Raw genomic sequence first — 20,198 nt, 5'->3', positions numbered from 1 at the left:
GAGACCTTGATTTGATTTAGCGTAATTCACCTCAAAGTGTGGTTTAAGTAGTCTTTCAGAAATCATACCTTTAGGTAAACTGGGCTAATTTACTTATATAAGAGTTCATGTGACCACCAGTTTGAAAACAATGGTATAATTTATGTCATGAAAGAAAATTACTTTATCATATTTTGATGCATGGACTGAAAAACTCCTTTCTGTGTCAGTTTTATAAGTGTTTCTCAGCAATTCAGCTTAAATCAGACTTCTGTTTTCCTCCATTCCTACATATTTTGCTCCCACTATGTTAATTGCTTGGCTTACTCCTTGCTGGTTTTATGTTCACCTTCCTAAATTATACCATAGATGCTGAGCTGAAATATTTTCCTTTTATTAGCCAAAGTTCTTCTGAGAAACAGCTCCTCTTTCAGAGAGAGTATTATATGGAATAATAAACAGGACTAGATATCAAGAAACAAATTCCAGAGGAAATGCCGTGTTTTAAACAGACTGAGTCATTTTGTCTGGCTTCTCTTACTTTTTCTTGGAATGAGATATTTTATTTGCTTACAATTTTAGCAATTATTGCTAAAGTAATTACAAGAAAGCCTAGGCATATTGGAGGAAACTTAACTTTTCTATTTTTTTTCTCTTCAGGTGACAGCTGGAAATGCTATCGCTTTAAACATTACAACTGCAACGTCCACAGAACTAGGCTGTGGGCAGTCTTCAGTCCTGTTCCATCTGACTTCTATGAAATTAATGTAAGCCAGTTTCACAGAAACACTAGGAAACTGTTTATCCTTTCTTGTTGATCCCTTGACCATCCAAAGCCTTGTCCTATTTTAAAAAGCTAAGAGCCTGTTTTGTGCAGGACTTAGGTTTTGAGGTTTTGATGGTGCTTTGGGCTTTTTGAGGCTTCCCACACATTTGCCTGTTGAGCTTTACCTAGTACATAACAATTAATAAAATTGCAACTGTGATAACAAAATGTGTTTTTCTTAAGACACCTGAAAAACAAGTCATAATGAGAGGAGAAAAACACTGACTTAAAGAACTGTCAATCTTTATTGATAATCTATTATTGCAAGCACCATAGCAGAGGTAAGTTTTGAGGAAAGAGCTGAAGCAATGGAGAATAAGAGCCTCACATGCTGTTATTTATGTAAGTTATTGGAAATCTTGTAAGTGAAATTAAGATTCTATTATGCAATGCAGTTTAAAAATCAGTGGTGCTGAAACTGGATGATTCATTTATGAGTCAGTTGCAAACCCATAAAACCCTCCCATTAAATTTCTGATTTAATAATTACTTCTATGAATTGTGACCAAACTTTGTAAACACATGCACTAAAAATACAATTATCTTAAATTAAAAAGTCAGCCAAGATCACAATGAAATTATGCGATGAAATCCATATTTTCATGTTGTTAATTCCTCAGGAGACATTTACAGAGAAAGTTCCAGTACTTTTACTGCTTATCGTAATCCTAGCCTTCTCAAGTTGAATGAACAGTTTATCTGGTTCACATGCAGCATAGTGCTTTTGCATGAGTACACCAATCATTATTCTCTAATAATGCATTATTAATATTAGTTTATCTTTTGGGGTAAAAACTAGACAGATAGGACTTACATTGTTCTTTAAGATCAATGGTCTTTAAAGAAATCGCAAAGTTTCTTACTCCTAACATCTGCCACAAGATGAAGTCTGGAAACAGCTATGTTTTCCAGCTAGTGACAGAACATGACAACAGACAACAAGACAGCAGCAGTTCTCTTAAGTAGCCAGCATTTGTACCACTAAAGGGCTTAAATATGCCTTCTTTAATTGTGAGAATAAACTCAGCCAGTAAGGTGTCATAAGGATGCACGAAACTGTGCTGTGAATGTTATGCCATCATAATTTTTTAAAATTTATTTACTAGCTTACCTGCATTTTAATCTGGATTGGTGAGATATTTTTTCCCCTTGAACTGGTGGACAGAAAGAAAGCAAGCAGAGTTCTGATCTAATTTACAGGTCTTTCTGTATTGATGAGCTTTATGTTCACCTGAGGATTTTGGTCTAATCAAGCTCCCAGATCCTTGTATTTTAAATATAAGTTGTTAGGAGAAAAAACCTTGAAACATTTTTCTACTCCTCAGACATAGGAATACTTCTAAATACTGGGTGATCTGCTTATGAGAAGAGGGAATATTATTATGATAGGTTCTCCTGGCACATATTAAATACCTGTCCAAATTCTGGTTGGCTTTGAGCTTAGTGTTAGCAAGCAAAGTTGGCTTTTTTCTTTTTTTTGTAATGGCAAACTGTTGAAAGACTCTCCTTCAGTTTTTGTTCCCATTATCTCGTCAGGAAGGAAAGGACAACATCTTTAAAAGTACTTAAGTGCCAAGCGAGTGACCCTTCTCTGCTGGAATGCTGCCCCACTAATGATGCAGAGAAGAAAAACAGCCACTTCTGGCAGAGTTTGCAGAATCTCTCATGCCAAAAAAAAAAAAAAAAGTCTAAAATGCCTGGTAAAAATAAATATCACTATGAAATTCTGGCATGGGAAGTATTTCTGACAGCCAAAGCTTAGCTCATCCTGGGGGGTAACCCAAGAAGGCCTGCAATTTTCATTCTTTATTCCTACTCATCGAATGTTCCTTGCAAACTTAAGCTGCCAGACTGTGTTATCTATTAGACCAGGTGTCTGTGTGAGAAATTTATAAGTAAATGTCTCTGTGTGTGTGCAAGACAGTAGGCAAATTTATGTGGGAGTGAGCTATTGCTTCTTGGGCTGAAGTAAAGCAGTAACTGATGGCTGTACTGGCCAGCTCATATGGGAAAGGTATATAACTTTCTGTGTGCAGTACAGAGATTTAGCACATTCAAAATACTGTGAAAGTATTTTGTCCTATAACATGTACCTGGAAAAGCAAATGATGAAACCAAGGGAAAAAGAAAAAATGAAAGAAAAAGGATATCACAGATTCATTAAATCGTGGAATTCTTGCAAAACAATCCTTAGTTCTGCTTGTTAGGTACACAAAAGAGAGCCTGAGTGTTTATTAGGGCTGTTGTGAGAAAGCACTGTGGAACCCTGCAGCTATGCAAGAGCTGAAGTCAGTATTTATTTTTTTTCTGAAAGCACACATTGGTATCCCAGTCATTCACTCTGTAATATAAGAGGACAAAGTGATGAATGTTCTTTCCTTTTCCCTCCATAATACTTGAGGTGTTTTCGAGGGTAATGTCTTTTGGAGTCACTAGAGGAGATGATAGAGACCAGAAGAGGATATAATGGTAGGAGTACTTATGAAGAGAGCTGAGTAGTGGATGGGAGACAGAAAGGGTAGTATGTGAATCACTTACTAAGAGAAAAGATAAGCCACAGGAGACTGAAACAGCAAACGAAGATCATGGCAATTAATTGTAAACAGAACAGAGGGAACATGGAACCTTTTACAGAATATAGTAGCAAATGAAGACATTAAGTTTTATCTGAGAAACTTGTTTAAATTTCTCTCGATTTGTTAACTTTAGCATGCTAGTTTCTAAAACACAGCAAAAGAGATTGACTATTCTGCATTAAAAACTGATAATAAAATGCTAAGTAGTAAGAAAATATCCTTAAGGTTCCAACGCTTAAACTTCACACTTTGTGTTAGTGAACAAAGAGTTGTTCCTTGGACACTTAGAGTTTAGGTGTGGATCAGAGTTTCCTTCGAACTCCGTGACTAGAAACCATTTCTGATATTTACTAAGCATACTCAGTATACTCTGGGTTGTGTGAAACAAAAACCTGCAGTCTCTATGACAAAGTTTTCACTGTGCATTAAAAGCATGGTTTTGTGCTCGCTGAAGTCACCGATAAAATTTCCATCAACTCTGCTGACCCGGAATGAAGCATAAATGGAGATTCAATACACAAATCCACATTACCTTGAACTTTCAGAATGCTAATATTATGTTAATACGCTTAAGTATCCTAACATCGCGATGACATGGACATAAGGATACCTGGCTAGCAGGGAGGTTGGACGTGTGTGCATATGCGTGGGTGGCTGATCTCAGACTCATGTGAAGGGTGTGTGCAGCTCTGGATCTTGCTCCCACCTGTGCCTTTATTCAGGTCTCACTTCATGCTGGTAAGAAGCAATTAATTTGTTCCCTCATTCACATTTATCAAGAGCTAATATGAGAGAGGGAGAGGTGTTAAGAGGCGTCTCTGATTCAGCCATCTGATAGGAAAGCAGATGGTTGACATGCCTGTATGTCTTATCAGAAAGACTCAAGGGTTATATCTTGTGCATGCTGGCAGTACTTGCCTAACCCATTATGCCAGTAAAGTATTAGAACTGAATCACCTTCAAGAAAGAAAACACTCTTTATCTGTCTGTCTACGTTTTTACATCTCCATAGTGGCAGGGCTTCTGCAAACAAGAAAGGTTTGTGAGCTGAGGGAAAGATACATTTATGTCTTTCATATCTGTTCTCACTACTTCTTTCTCTTCCAGGCCTAATTCATGTATTCCAGTTTTTTGAGAAAGGAAAACTTTGCCCATCAGAGATATTCCACATACTGAGACATAAGGTCACCTTTCTTTCTGATTGTGTGATTGATTTCTATCACAAACTTTTTGTCTGAATACAGAGACTGTTGATGACAGACTACATTAATAGCTTGAAGTCAAAGAAAGAAACAGGTCTTCAGTTCCTAGAAAATGCTTCTCTGTGCAGTAAAAACTAATTTAGGAGCCACAACTTGCTTCTTAGCTTTTGAATGTATTTGGAGAATAAAGGTGGTTAGGCTTCTGTCTTCAAACTGAATTCTTCTACTGCTGACTTTTAAAAGAACATTTTCCTTTTATGCTCTTCCTCTTTTCTCTTCTTTTTTTCTGTGCCAGAGTCAAGGTATTAAGCTGTGCTGTTCCTAAGGCTAGGCCACAGGCTACCTTTGCAATGCAGACATTGTGCAAGGCCTGGGTAATTGCCATTTCACTGCAGGGAGGAGTCTCATCAGAAATAGAAGACAGTGTATTTGCATTATTTTTACATGGAGGATGTAAGGGAACCGGCAAAAGAAGGAGCAGAACCAGCTTGCAAGACACCCAGGAAGAGCTACCATCTCAAAGAAAACATGAAGAAAGTTTTGGTTGGGGGTTTTTTCCCCTAGTTTGAGAGTCAATTTACTTAGGGTTGAGGGTTTTTTCTTTCTTTTTTCCCAGAGTGGAAGATTGAACAGCCTGGCAGGTTGGCTTCAGTCCCACCTTCCAGACACACACACAAAAAAGGGTGGGGTTAGGGGGTGGTGTGTGTGTGTTTCAGATGGATCTGCACTTTGGTCATCAAATTACAAAGGACCTTTTGCAAGATTATTCGTATCGCAGCTTCTGAATGTAGCTATTTCATGTAATCTATAGTTTTGCGGTTTTGCACTGCAAAGTAGAATTAATGGTGGTCCATGAGATAATCACAAAGTTTCCCAAAATAAATGCGCACTTGAAATGCTTAGAAGGCAGCAGATAAATGAAAGGTGAAGAAAAGGAAGTAAACATAAGCTTGAACTTCTTAACCTGAATTTTATTTTGTTGTAGATGAAAACAATTGTGGTACCACTGCAGAAGATGCCACGTGATTTACTATTTTCTTAAGAGTAAGTGGGCAGTAGTTTGGGAAACACCGTAAAGGACAATGATGGCAGGATTTGAACATTTGTAACACCTATGGGCGTATCTCGGTATACAGTAGTAGTGCCACCACTTAGAAAACTTCAAGGAAGGCAACGAGGGAAAAAGTGATAGCATAAAATATAAATCAATGCTAAAATTTCATTTAATGTATTTAACACAGAGACCATCATTTACAAACTAGTCACCAGCTGTGAAAGCTGTAGGTCCCTCAGCTCTTTGGAAAATTGAACTGTTTATTTACATGTCCAGTGGTGAATTCAGAGGCCCAACTGCCTAACTGCATCTTCCTACGTATAGGTAAAAACTTGACGTTTAACTGGTATTCCAAGCTACCACCTCTTTGGTTCACTGGTGATACTGAAGAGAGAACTGATGTGGCTAATGTAGCAGTGGAATAATGGTAGAAATTAAAAGGGCCATTGGAAAATCCCGTAGTCTGATACTACGGAACACGTGATTTTATCTTGAACCTAGAGCTCTGCTGGGAACAACTTGGTTTTTTCCTGGCTTTTCTGTTTAGTTAGTGGAGCTCACTAGTAATAGAGGATGTGATCAACCGGAGAGTGCAGAGTGTGTAATGGGCTTTCCAGCTAGAATTTTCTGAATTGTATCTGTTATGGAACTTAGATTTGAGAGGGGTCCCAAAGGATCGCCTGGTCCAGCCTGCACTGCATCAAGACTAAATATATGGAGGCTACTACCACCATGCTTATCAACCTTTATTCTTAAAAAAATCCAGTAGAAGAGATTCCACAATCCCCCTAGACAGTCTGCTCCAGTGTTGAAAAATCCGTAGCTGGAATGCTGATCAGCAAAATCTTTTTAAGCATTTCTTGTCACAAATCAAGTTGACTGTTTCATGTCTTTCTGCTGCAGCCATGGAGGATAGCTGATCAACATCTCTCTAATGAGCTTGTATGTATTGGAAAGCTGCAGCTTGCTTGAAGCTTTTATTTTCTTGACTAGGCAAATCCAATTTCTTCAGCTTTTTCTCAAAGGGTTTGTTTTCTAAACTTCTTGTTCTTGTTGTTATTTTCTTGTTTCTGTTCAGCTGCGTTTGTATTTCTAAGGTGTTCATCCAGGACCAGACATATGCCACTTGGGGCTTCAGTATTAAGAAATCAAACAAATTGTCTTGTATATGACACACATGTTAATGCATTCCAGAATTAAACACATAGTTTGGCAGTGGCATTGCACTCTTGGTTTATATTGTTCGTTATCAGTACAACCTTAAGATCTGTTTTTGCTGTATTTCTGTCTAGTCAGGAATTTACATTGTTTCTTGATGTCTGTTTCCTAAGAATAATATTTTATATTTCTCATTACTGTTTTTTTCCTTGCTGGTTTTTGGATAACCCATCCAATTTGTCAATAGCATTCAGGGTGTCTGATCTCATCCTTCCTAGCATTCACATGCCCTACCATTGTTTTGAGGTTATCAGTTTTTTAAGCACAGATTTTACAAGCATAAACATTGTACCATCTGAGTTGTTAGTGAACTAAACAAAACAGAGCTTGGGACAGACCCTGAAAGGTATCTTTCTGAGGTGCCTTTGCATTTTGATGAATAACCACTAATGACCACTATGGTTTCCTTCTGTCAGATGCCCGCACACCTTCCACTAGTTGTATTTAAAATGTCGTTCTGTGAAAGTGTCTTGTGAGATGGTGCCAAAAGCCATATAAGATGTATCATGTCTGTTGCCTTCTGTTTACCCAGTGAGCTTAATGTTACTTAGAAAAAGGGAACCCAATTTAGCACAAATGCATTTTGCCCATTTTCCATGTGCTTTTTTCATTTATTAATTAATAAATAATAAATTAATTAATTCTATCTCAAATATTTTAACCACAATTGCTCCAAACATTTCTGAACATAGCAATTAAGCTATGTGATCTGTCACTCTCTTCTAGGAAACCTGCGGTGTGGAGAAGCATCTTCCCAAGGAAGAGCCCGTTTGAATGCTTAAGAATACTTTGACAGGTAAGACCAAAACAACTGTCCATTCAATTTTTTTCCCTTGGTTTTTTTCCGCTTTTTTTAACCTCTTCTTAAGGTCTCCACAGTTTTAAAATAGTTAAAGCATATTTTCCCTTAGTAATCCTACCTGGTTCTGGTTCCTTTCTTGTTTTTCCAATGACAGCGTGCCCTTGGGTCTCTTTCTCCCAACACAGGGTTGCTATTAAAAATTACTCTGAAAGTGATGCAAACTTTTAGTATTATTTCATAGTAGTGATTTTCTGTCATTGGACTGGTTTATTTCTCTAATGTGTGTGGGAGAATTATGTCCCAAAATGGTTATTAGGATAATAAACTCCTTCCTGTTCCCTTTATAAGGACTGGTGGGTTTTTTTTGATTAAGCATGTTGTCATATAAATTAATTGTTAATTATATTTTAATTACTTCTTTCTCATCTGTCTTACAGTACTTCCATTATATATCACTTATCAGTGATCTATAAATTATTACAGATTACTTAGTCATGTGCGTCCCTCCTAGCTGTAGGTTAAAGCAAGTACCTACCTTGTGCACAGATTGAAGTGCATTCTGATAATTACATAGTCTTTCTTAAAGTTTTTGGTTTGAAAGAGCTAAGTCCTAAGCATATGGCTAAATTTTACCAGCATTATTTAGCAACCCTTCTCCTTTTTTTCACCAAAAATACCCAGTTTACACTGCATAAGTCTACTTTACAATTATCCCTCAAGGATCCCACGTGGAGTCAGGGCTATATTCAGTCATAGTTGTATCAACAGGTAGGTAATTGAGAGGTTTACAATGTAAATTTCCATCTGCTCGACTGCAACCAATTTAGGAGATGGTTATGAAAGACAATAGCATGTGCTTCTCTAACATTTCACCAGGGGATTTCAAAATGATTTAGAAGACAGATATAATTTAGAGAAGTTGAGCTTGGAGAGGAAAGCAATTGCCAGAATACAGCACAAGATGCAGAGGACTGCTAGACAGACTTTAACAAACACAAGTGGGTAAAAACATTTGTTCCCTGGGGAGAGGAGAACTGAAGAGTTAATGAGTGAATTTATTTGTGTTTAGGACAATATTTTTCAAGAGGCTTTTGTTTCAAACAGAGGAAAATACTCGTCTCAACTGCTGGAAGACTGTTCCATGACCTAAGTGTATAATTATCAGAAAGTTCTGGGCCTCGTGTCTGTGCTTTATCACTTTCAGTACTTTGGCATCTAAACTTCTTACAAGCTTCTGTGAGCCTGAAGTTGGCAGGGCTCCCGATTTATACTACCTGAGGATCTACCCCAGTAAAGAATATAAAATTAATTTTGGTTATTTTGCCCTGTATCTTAGGGGGATGCAGTGAAGGGTTTTGCGTGCTAGCCAGTCAGCCAACCCCCAGTCAGAGTGATGTTGATGTTTTCTCTCCCTGAACTTCAATCCACTTTTCCCAGCTCTACCACTTCAATCATCTTGAACTCTGGCATCCTGGAGTTTATTCCTTCACAATAACTGCATCTTCTTTCCATGCGTCATTCTGTCACTGCTTCCGAATCAATGTTAGCATAGAGAGTTTTTTTAATCTCTCCACCTCAATCAGTCCCTCTTGGCTATCTGTGTTTGTTGTTACTCTTTTGCAGCTTTGTACTCTTTGCCTATCAAATATGTAGAATTCAATGCCATAGTCTATGTGCTGTTGCATTCGTGCTACGTAAAGTGGATTGATTCCCATCTTGCAGCAGCGATTCTGCATATAAAGCAATAAGTCTGCATTTTTTTTAAGTTTGGGGGCCATATATTATAGATTGATGCAAGGTTTGCTGCTTACTGTTCCTTATGGTGTTCTTGCTCTTGGGAGTTCTCCTCAATGAAGCTCTGTGTTGGATTATTTTTTCCTTTCCATTGAGCTCAATTTGTCAAGACTCAGTCCCTGTTTCAATTTTATGTTGACGTTTTTAATAACATCCCTTGTCTTCACTATTTTACACTTAATTAATAGGAGTGGCAGAATCATCTCAATCACATGCTGTGCTGTTTACTTGCTCTTGTGATTCTTTAAAGGAGAGGATTAACTGCAGATTGCTCTGGCTTCATCTATATGAAGGCTTTAAATAAGACCATTCCTGCGATTGGCCCTTTGGTGTCAATTTGACAAAATTCCCCATCTTCCCCTGTGGTCCAGAGTTTGGACTATCTGAATCAGGTTTCTATTCAAGTTAATACTTTGAAATCAACCGAGATTAATTATTTGACAACAGTTTCTCTCGTTGCCAACCCTATGTATTACAACGTTGAATTACGCCACAGAGGAACGTAAAACTGGCTTTAAGGATGATGCCCGGTGAAAGTCCGTCTGCTTTTAATTGCAGCGCAGACTAGAAGGCACGTCAGACAATCGTCCAAGTGTCAGTTTCTACCCCTGCAGGCAACGACCCTTGCTCTGTTTTTGGGGTATCCGAGATTCATAGAGCAGCAGCCGTCTCCGGCCCTCCCTCACAGCAGCACACTTGTGATGAACGGAGGGAAAGCCCGGCCGTTTCGCTGCGATAGCGACAGGCACGCCGGGCGAAGCGCTCGGCACCGAGGCGCTTCCAGGCGTTCGGTCCCTGGAGGGGGTTTGGCAAACGGGGACGGGTGCAGGCAGCTGGCACAAGCCGGGAAGCGGTGGCAACGCCTGGGGGAACCGCTGGGCCACCGGGGGATACCGGGCAGCCAAGAGCCCGGAGCGATGCTCCTCGCCAGCTCTGCGGGGCTTGGGGCGGCGGGAGCCCCGGGGCCGCTTTGGGAAGCCCTTCCCCCCCCGCGGCACGGGCGGAGAGGGGCCGGGGGCGAGCCCGGGGGTCTGGTCTGCCCGCGAGGCGGGCTCCAGCGGGCGGGGATGGGGAGGGGGCGTCCGCCCGCGGAGCCGCGGTCCCTGGACCGCCTCTGCCGCGCCGAAAGTTTGCGAAGTGCTTCGGCGCTGGGGGGGAACGGGGCGGGGGCTGCCCCGGCGGGGCTCCTCCTCCGGGGCCGGGCCTGGGCCGGGCGGAGCGGGGAGCGAGCCCCCAGCCCCGGAGCTGCCGCGGCCGCGGAGGGAGCGAGCGGCGGCCGCGTCGGGGTGCTTGGGCGCAGGGGGAGCTCGGGACGCGGCTGCGGGCGGCCCGGGCGCTGCCACCATGAGGCGGCGCGGCGGGGGCTGCCGCCTGCCCGCGCCTCCGCAGCTCCTGCTGCTGCTGCTGGGAGCGCTGCTCCGCGCCAGAGGTAAGCGGCTACCGCGGCACCCCCTGCCCCGGGAGGGGGCCCGGCCGCCGGCCCCGGGGAGCGCGGCCCGGGGCGGGGAGCCCTGGCTCCGCCGCGCCGCTCACCTGCCCGCGCCCCCGCGGCTGGGGCGCCCTGTCCTGCCCTGCCCCGCCGCGCTTTGTCCGCGCCCCGTCCGGGCTCTCGCCTCCCCCGCGCCCCGGCGCGGCGGCCCGTGGCCGGCGGGGTCCCGCGGCAGGCCGGGCGCGGGGGTCCCGGGGCGGCGGGGTGCGGGGGGCGCTGCCCTGGCCGGGCCGCCGGGAGCCCCCGCCGCCCACGCGGCCGCTGCGCCCCGCGGAAGTTTGGCGGCGGGCGCGGGCTTTGTTCCCGCGGGGCGGGCGAGCGGCGGGGCGGGCGCGCAGGTTGCCTCGGAGGCTGCCGTGCCCGGCGTGTCGGGACAGCCGCCGCTCCGCAGCAGGAATGCAGCCGCGCACCGCCGCCACGGGCCCCTTAAAGGTACAGCCCGGCTGCGCGGCGCGGCCCCCGGCTACCTGCCTGCCTCGGCGGGGCCGGCGCCGCTCCTGGCGGAGCGGGGCCGGGGCAGCAGCGGCACCCGGGGCAGCGGCGAGGGAGGCAGGGGCTCGGCCGCCGGCCGGGCGAGCGGGGCGGCAGCTCTGCGAAGTCCTGCCGGTGGAAACTTGGAAGCTTTGTGGTTGCTCTATCAACTGAAAAGCAATTGCTGGTTCTTCGTCTTGTGCGGTAACGCTTTATTTGGCGAGTGCGCCCGGTGAAGGGGCAAACATCGGGACGCTGCGCGGAATTGTTTATAGAGAGTTGGCAGGCTTTTGGGGGAGGGGTGCGGAGAGGAGACACGCACCTCACTGCTCTCCCTCCGCTCCCATGGCAGCTGCTGTATAATTTCACCCATCCGTTTTCTCCCGTGCTACTCTGAAATTACAGGAAGCATTTGCAGTGGGGCTGCTGACCTCCATCATTCGGCAAGTATTGCCCCTGGGGCGCAATCGCATGGAGTTTGGGTTTCAAGTAATATTATTTCTCTTCTAACAAGAATCCTAATTGCAGGCAGTTTTGAAGAAGGTGCTAAACCAGCTTGGAGTGGCAGAGCAGACGGCTGCAGTTCTGTGTATCAGAAAATCTGCTTTTTAGTGAACCAGAAGTGCTCTTTAAGTTCCCAAGTGCCACACAGATACTTAGCCTGCAGTCTAGGAGCGAGAAGGATCTGAAACCGAGATCTTAGTGTAGGTGCAGATCTGGATGTGTTTTATTTTGGCCGTTACCCAGGTGCTCCTCGTTAATGTGTCTGGGCTGTTAACAGCCCTGTGGGGGATGTCTGATTGTAAAGTGCAGGTTTGCTCGTAGGTGGTTGTGCCTTGATGTCTCCAGGACACTTTTTATGGCAGTTTGTCTCTCTTTCAAGTAGTTTGCCCATCAGGGCACTTTCCTATATCCTCTTGTCAAATGAATGTGAGTTTATGATTGGGTGTGCCAGCTGCTTCCAGAGGCGAGCATCCTCTTCCCTTCATGGGAAGATACGTTTTGCAATGACAACACAGTACCCGAGGAATTTTTTTCCTCTTTGAAGCAAGAAAATACAGGACATGTCAGCATGGAGGTGTCAGAGAAGATGCCAGAGTTTGTGGTGAGTCGGTGTTCTTCCCCTTAGCTAGAAATTTCTTGTCGCTGTCCCTTAAGCTGTACACCATCCCTGCAGGTACTTCTGACTGTCATAAAAGCATTCACAGCCACAGAACTCGCAATGCCAAACAGGTAAACTGTTAGAAACGTGTGGTTGTTTACCACTGTGCCTCAGTACGTGAGCAGGTAAAGCAAACAAGTGTGCAAGATCAACCTTTGACCCTCTTTTGATGGATAGTGGCAGTTAAAGCTGGAAAAGTCTGTGCCAAAAAAAAAAAAGGTCTGCAAGTATCTTGAGCTCTTGGCAAAGCGCCTTGCAGGTAAAAAGGGGTATACAGAGAGAATTTAAAGCTAATGCCATGCACTGCTGGTGCGCAGTGATGAAGGCGGCCCTGATGTTAATGATGAGCTGTGGTAGTATAAATACAGAATGTCACAGAACCTGTCTGGGTGATGTGCTTGCCCTTCTGGCTCCTGGAGCTCTGCCAGAAAAATATATGGCTAATGTCAGAGTTTCACTCTCTGAACATCTTGACTACATATTAGAGTCACAAACCTAACGTGATACCTCTGTAGTAGTTTGCAGTGGGAACAGTGATCTCCGTTACCTGTGCTTGGCACGGCATTGCTTCTGCAGCTCTCAGCCAAGTGCAAAGCCCCGTTTTCCTGTTGTCAGCTTGGAGCTGATAATGTTATGTGTTGAGGGGGCCTGGCTTTACTGTGGGTCAGGCTGGATGATATTCACAAATCTCACGATCACCCTGAATTACCTCGACTGTTTCTTGTTGTCAAAGTGATGATGGCACTGAGTAACATCCCCACTCTTCTAGAATGAAGAGTAAGATGCTGCAGGAGGCTGACACCACAAAGTGGTGGTGTTGGGGTTTTTGTTTCATTTTATTTTGTTTGGGTTTGTTTTGCTTAACAATTCTGTGTCAACTGAAAACATGGTAGAATTAGTGGAAAAGCATAAAGCATAAGTCTTCCAGTATGAAGTTAACATTGTTTCATTTATGTAGTGTAGATAAGCAAATTTTTTTATCTTCTCTTTCCAAAAGCTTCCAGTTGAGTGCTTTAGCACTGTTTTCTGCGAGAGAGAATCCCTTCTTGCATCCTGGGAGTGTGGGTGTATTTAGCAACCAAATTAATAGGTGCTTAAAGTGCTTGCATTTCCACAGTGTCGAGTGAACCTTGAAGAGGGATATTCTGTTCATGTGGACCATAAAATAGCATTCAGCAAACTTGGAGGTGTTTGGCTACTTTGTGTTCACTGAAGTTACAGAAGATAAAGCGGTTGGATATAAACCTGATCCAGTTGTTTGTAGGTCAAACCAGAAGGCGGTACTTGTTCTTATGTTAACCAGAAAAAGAAATTGAAGTGGTTTATATTACGTTTTTACTCCTAGAAACCTGTAGTTCCCCAGACTGGTGAAGTTAACATTTAAAAAATAATTAAAACATTCATTCTATGAGAATGATCTGTAGTCTGATAGTCCTCTTGAATCTTCCTGCACTCTTGTGAAATAGGCAAATATTATCCTTGTTTTGTAAATGTGGGAAGTGAAGTAGAAATTGTCTTGCCCAAGGCCAACTCCATTTGCCCTAGAATGCAACTTACCATTGAACACAATAGCATATATGCTTCATAACACTTATAAAAGCTGATAAAGAGATGTTATCTTGAAAACCAGTCAGGGTTTTAAAATAGGTTTAAAAAGCGCACGTCCTACACCTTCGTTGAATTCCTCTGCTGCTCATTACTTCTGGCTATTTCTCTTTTTAATAATACTTCTATTTCTCTCACTGATGATCAAAAGAGTCATAAAACCACAGAAATTTTACTGGCTTTCCATTGGAAAGGGTGACTTGGTAAGTGAAGCGTTGTTAAAAGAAATGTGTAAGGAAAGTGGACACTATTTCTCTTCTCTGTTATTTGCACCTATTTGTGATGTTATCTTGAAGGGGTTTACTTAGTAAGGTGATATATACGCACATGCATGCATACTTAAATTGAACATCTTTCAAGATATCTGGCTTTGGCGGATACAACATCCAGAGCTGCAGCTCTGGCATACAGGAAACCCACTCCATTAATTGGCATACTGTATTTAGTGGCTGTCTGTGCTTCACACAGATCATGGCAGAGAACGCTAATTGTAGTTGTCATCCATGAATCCAATATGCTTGAAGGTTGGGTTCTTGCCTTTGCGTCTGTAGTGCCTGTGGTTCTTGGCCGTGGATGTTACGTTAGGCATTACTCTTTTTATGGGCTTTTGTTGTCTTTACGACATGAAGACTGGGCACTGTAACACATCTTGCATCTCTTCTTCCTATATAGTCTTCGCTGTAGATTTCCATTCCCCTGTACTAAAGATAGTAACTGCGTGGATCCAGGGGCTTGTGGGTTATTCATGCTGTATGAGTAGTCACTCTGGGACTGTCACCTTGGGAGTATTTGGCTGCCATCCTGTTGTGGGTGAGTTTGTGTTCAGCTTTCTGGGCATTTTTTTGCCTCTGTTACGCAGAACTGGCTGGTAAAGGCTGAAGTATTCTAGCCTGTGTATTTAGTCTCAGAGAGTCTTGAGCCGCAGTCAGTGTTTCTGCGAGGAGCAGAACTCTGCTGCTGTGAGCCTAGATGAAAGGAGACTCACTATGTAAGGGCAGCAAAATAAGTTTTCATAAAGACTTTATTAACATCAACCAGAACTGATGTTTGTGGGCTTTTGCCTTGCTAAATTGTGGATGACTGAAACTCCTCATATCAAGGAATTACGTTTGTTGTTTAAAATAGAAGAAGTAAGGGGATTGAACAGTTGGGAGCCCGATTCTGGTGGTATGAGATACATTGCCTATAGCAGGGTGCTTAATGTCAGTACAGCTTTGGGTTGCGAAAAGTAATAACAGAAGCTTTTGTTTTTCATGAGGTTCTTCTTAGGTCATTAGGTTTTTCTGGTTTTAGCCACCAGTCAGCAAGTCATAAACCATGAAGATTAATGGACAGTATTGTATATGCATATTCAACGTTTGTACTGCAGACTGCAGTTTTGTCAGAACGTGTATGACTGAAGGCCGTGCAGGCTCTTGTTCCTCAAGCTGTTGTATGTTAATAACAACTTTCTGATGTTGAGGTACATGAAACTAAGAAGCACCAGATTTTTCCCCTGAATGGGTTGGGATGAGAATAGAATTTACCTCCCTGTACTATAGTGATGAGGCATTTTAAAGAAATGTTGTCCCGCAAAGCTTCTAGTAGAGAATGTGTTTGCCTGAAATCAGACCCCATATTCTGTAGTGTCAAGGTGAAGTTTTACTCCAGCTGGTAAATTTAACTCCAGTGAGACGTTCTTAAAACTCTAGGCAGGGGAGACCTCTCTCCTGGCTACCAGCATGGTGACTTCCTCCGTATGCCCTAGCGGGGCATAGTCTTCTGTGTCCCTTTGTTACTGCCTGACAGCCCCTCCCAGCTGCTGGAGCTTTCTGTTTCTATTGCATAGCAGCAGTTCTTTAATCAGAAATCTTGTTAGTATTCAAGGATAATTGATCCGACTCTCTGGTAGGGGGTGGGGACCCAGCCTTGCATCCTTCTCCTACTTGCCACCCCCAGTTTGACCCCTGTTGTCTCTTTGTTTTCTCCTGTTAAGTTTGTGCCAGTGATGTGTGTGTGTGCTGTTTTTCCAAGCAGCCTGAAGTTGGCTGTAACCAAGAGCAGCAGTTAAATAGAGCCCGATTTCCCCGCTTCCTGGCGTTTAGTTGTTCGGCTCCATTTTCTGGTCTTCTGTGTTTTTGATTTGCAGAGAAGGAACTTACTTGGTGCCCCCGGGCATCTCTTAAATCCATTAGAACAAACTCCATTATTTCACTGTACTTAGAAATCCTCCTCCTTTAGTCCCAGCATCCATCAAAATAATGTATCCTCTGTAAGGCCCTCTGGAAAATGTTTAATAGGATCTTTTCAAACTCAAGGAGAGTTCCAGTTGGGAAGGGGAAGGGGGAGGGGAGAAGGCTAATGGAAGATCTGACTGTGACTTGCAGTAAGCCCAAACTTGGCCTGTCAGCTCTCCCTTCACCTCCATGCCGAGGGAGTGCTGAACCGAGCCGATCCAACACTGGGATCAAAGCTGGAAACAAAAGATTTTGGGAGAAAAATTTCCTGCCTGGCCAGGAGGCAGCCACACAAAAGTGGTGCGTAATTTATCATCTGAAGTTTATTTCTGCTGTGTTCCTTCTGGAGAGGGAAGGGAAAAAGAAGTGACTTTCTTGCTGTTTCCGAGAGGATAAGTGATGACTTTGGAGACTTGAGGCAGGAGGGGGTAGAGATACCATGGGAAAACTTTTTCAGTGCGGTCTGTACCCAGGTCTTCTCTTCTCAGACATTCTGTTAGGGGTGAGGATGACCCTATTCTTGCCTTTCAAAGTTTCAGGGAGTGAATACTTTTAACTTCTCTGGTCGTTCCAAAGTCTCAGTGTATGGAGTGGCTCTGCTCTTGGCAAAACCAAGTTCTTTGAATTTCTGAGGTGTTTTTCTTACTTTAAGGATTTGTCTAAGTGCTGTGGCTCTGTAATGTGGAGGAAGAGGCTATGTTTGCCCCAAAGGGTTTATAGTCTAAATTGGACATCTGACATCTGATAAGGATCAGGGATGTGATAATTCTAGTGGGATAGATAAGGTCAAATATTAAAATAGCATACCTTTCTAATTACATTTCCTTTAGCTTTGGTTTAATGGGAAAAGCTTCTGAAAGTTTTTCATTCTAATCACTTCTTAGAACAAGGGTAGAGAGGGCTTTTTGGGTACGAGTTGGCATCAGAGACTCCTGAAAGCTGGTAACTGCAGAAATAAGTATGAGGAAGCAGATGCAAGAGTAGTGTAAACTATGAGAAGAAGGAAAGGGGATACAGGAGTACAGATATTAGCAGAAGCAAAGATAGGTATTTTGGAAATGAGAGCCAAGGACCTGAGCTGGCAAAGGAATGGAAGAACCGTGTAAGGAGATCCAAGTGGAGTAATTATATGGGATCTGATGGCAGAAAGAGGTGTTAATTAGGTACTATAGAAGATGGAAATCTTGAAAGTGAAGATGAGCATTGAGCAGAACTTAACTGCTGAGGCAGGGCAAGACATGTTAGTAATGCTCTAAAGGAGGATGCGACAACTTGCCAGGGACCCTCGGCAGTAGAGTCCCTGGCGTACTGGGATGATTTGATGAAGGATCAGGAGCTCAGCAATAGGGGCAGAGGTGGAAAGGGAGACTGATATTGGCATAGTGCTGAGATGGCAAGCTCATAAGATAGAGGTAGTGACGGAGTTGTCTGCAGCAGTGGAATATGGGGCCTGTCGGGCTTGGGACCACATACAGCCAGAAGGGGTTTTGAGTGGGATGTCTAGGAAGATGTTTTGGAGGACAGCCCTGTCTGGAAAACTGTATGAAATGGAAGGGCAGAGTTGGAGAGAAGCTAGGAGGTGGGAGACGATTGCCTGGAAAAAGGCGTGAAGTAAGAATAAGAGATTACTCTGGGTTTGGAAAGGAGTCTGAGTAGAGAAGCAACAAGACTGGTGGCAGAAAATAACACCATTCCTGGATAAAGAGGCTACTTCTCTTCCTCTTCTCCATTAAGAATTGCTATGTGAAGTCACTAGGGAGAACTGTTAAAACACGAGCATGTGATGTTCTCGGCTTCCTTCTCTGAAAGGCTCATAAGAAGCATTGTGTGACTATGCAGGAAGGTTAGAGGGAAATAAGCACTCTGCTCCTTTAGCCTGAATCTCCAGCTCTGTCAGTTCATTTGACTTGGTGACAGCTGGTAGTGTCTGGGAGAGGTTCTTGCCTCAAGGTGCAGCCGTTCACTGTAGCAGAACTGTGTCTCATGGGATCTAGGATTAGAATAAAATACACACCTTCATTTTTTTTTTCCCCTTTGTGCTCCCACCCAATTTTAGTTCTGAATTTCTGTAGCTGCTGAATAGTCAAATCCTTTCTTTGCAACTCTGAGGGCAGGGGAAAAAATGAGAAGTCTAAGGACTGTAATTTCCTGCTTCTGTTCCGAGCTCCTGATGATGAACCAGGAGGTGGGATAATTCTCTGAATTAAAATGGCATTTGTTAAGAGGAAGCCAGCTTTACTGCTGTCCTTTCTTTGTGAGTCAGGATTTGCAACTTCTTAAGGCTTGACAGATTTAGGAAATGAGGTTTTTGAGGCCTCGGAGATGGTGGTGTTCTCACTGATTTTTTTGAAGCCTGTTACTCTTGAAAAGCCTGAGTTGAGTTTCTCATGGCTGGAGGACATGCCCCTAATTTGTGCTGCCTTTTTAAAAGGGCCTTGATCAGCACAGTGCCTATTAGCATGAGGGAAAACATAATGGGTCTGGCTGTGAGAGGAAACCGGAGATTTGTGGCCTGGGAAAGGGAGGTAGATTGGAGGTTGCCATTCTGGAGCCTTTAATAGCCAAGAAGCAGAAGAGGATATTCACTGCTGGTGGACCATCTGCTTTTTTGTCATGGGTCTCGAACAGAAATGTTCAGTGTCTAAATCTTAGCATGATGTGGGAGACCCAAGTCAAAGAGCAGGTTGACTTGAGAGCTGTGTCCATGCGGAGTCAAAGTGGTGAAGGGATTTTTCCTGGGCATTGACTGGGGAACAGGGAAGGACTGAATTGGGCTGGTTGGTGAGGTTGCAGTCCTTTGCCATCTTTGCTGAGGCTGTAGGGAAGGCTGCCCCTGGGTCTGACTTCTTCCCCCTACCAGAAACAGCAGCTGCCGGGGCTGGAGGGTGTTGACTTCTGAACAGCCGATTCCCGGGCAGTAAAGACGATTCCTGGGCAGTTAAGATGTCTCCCACAAGGGTGGTAACCTCATGCGTTGTTCCAGTTTGAACTGTCACTGCTCATGAACCGACACCCTCTACAGGCCTTTGTTCACTGCATTTTTGAGCGTAAGGAAGAATTCTGGCCTGCAGTCAGCATTACCTTAAATAACAGAGGGCCTTTAGGCCTTTTGGGCGTTTGCTGGTTTTTTTTCCAGGCCCAGGGTTCTTGTTGTCTGTGGAGCAGGTGGATCACTTGTCTGTGCTTCAGTTCTCCTGGAAGGGCAGATTTGTCATCTTTGGCAGTTGGTACCAGTACCCAAGCAGGGAAGAGCAACCAACCCTGTTGATCCCAGCTTTCTGCAGCCTTCCACTACAAACTCTTTTGGCCTGAAGCGGCTCATCCACACACAGGAGAAGCCTGTTGTTTCTCTGAGGTTCCTCTTGTTTGTGACCTGCCTCCTGTGAACTGGAAGATGGGAGCTGTAATCTTCTGTTGCTCTTACTGCAAATTCCAGACTAGAACAAAATCGGATAATTCCTTAGGTTAAGTTTTCCAGTCAGCTGTCCCTAGAACATGTTTGGGGTTTTTTGTTTTGGTTTGTTTGATTGTTTTTTTTGTACTTCCTTTCTTGCTTGTTATGGTTAGTTCTTCATCTACAAGTCTCCATAAGTCTGGGAGCAAACATTTAAGCTGGAAAGGAATGTCAAAAAAAAGTAAAAAAAGAAGAAGGAAAAAAAATGGCTAAGTCCTGTGATACTCTAGTAATTTTTTGTTGGGTGGTTGTGCTGGAGAAGCAAACTTGATGACAGAAATAGGTATGCTGAAGAATAGAAGCTTGGATTATTACTTTCTGAGAAATGACCCATGAGCAATTTTTGTGCT

General features: G+C 43.6%; 1 protein-coding gene across 5 annotated transcripts in view; it reads left to right on the top strand.

Annotated features, from left to right (window-relative positions):
- Nucleotides 1–20,198, top strand: part of LRP4 (LDL receptor related protein 4) — a 97,517-nt gene that overhangs the window by 3,271 nt on the left and 74,048 nt on the right. For 3 of the 5 annotated variants that reach the window (XM_080395665.1, XM_080395668.1, XM_080395669.1), the window contains exon 1: nt 10,169–10,880. In XM_080395665.1, coding sequence (XP_080251791.1) covers nt 10,796–10,880 — 85 coding nt within the window. In that variant the 5' untranslated portion in view covers nt 10,169–10,795. The other 2 variants (XM_080395667.1, XM_080395666.1) reach the window with 2 other exon arrangements.

This window comes from Falco punctatus, assembly GCF_963210335.1.
Source record: "Falco punctatus genome assembly, chromosome: 7".
Classification (NCBI taxonomy): Eukaryota; Metazoa; Chordata; class Aves; order Falconiformes; family Falconidae; genus Falco; species Falco punctatus.
Note: the sequence above shows the minus strand (reverse complement) of the source record. Positions and strands in the feature narration are given on the sequence as shown.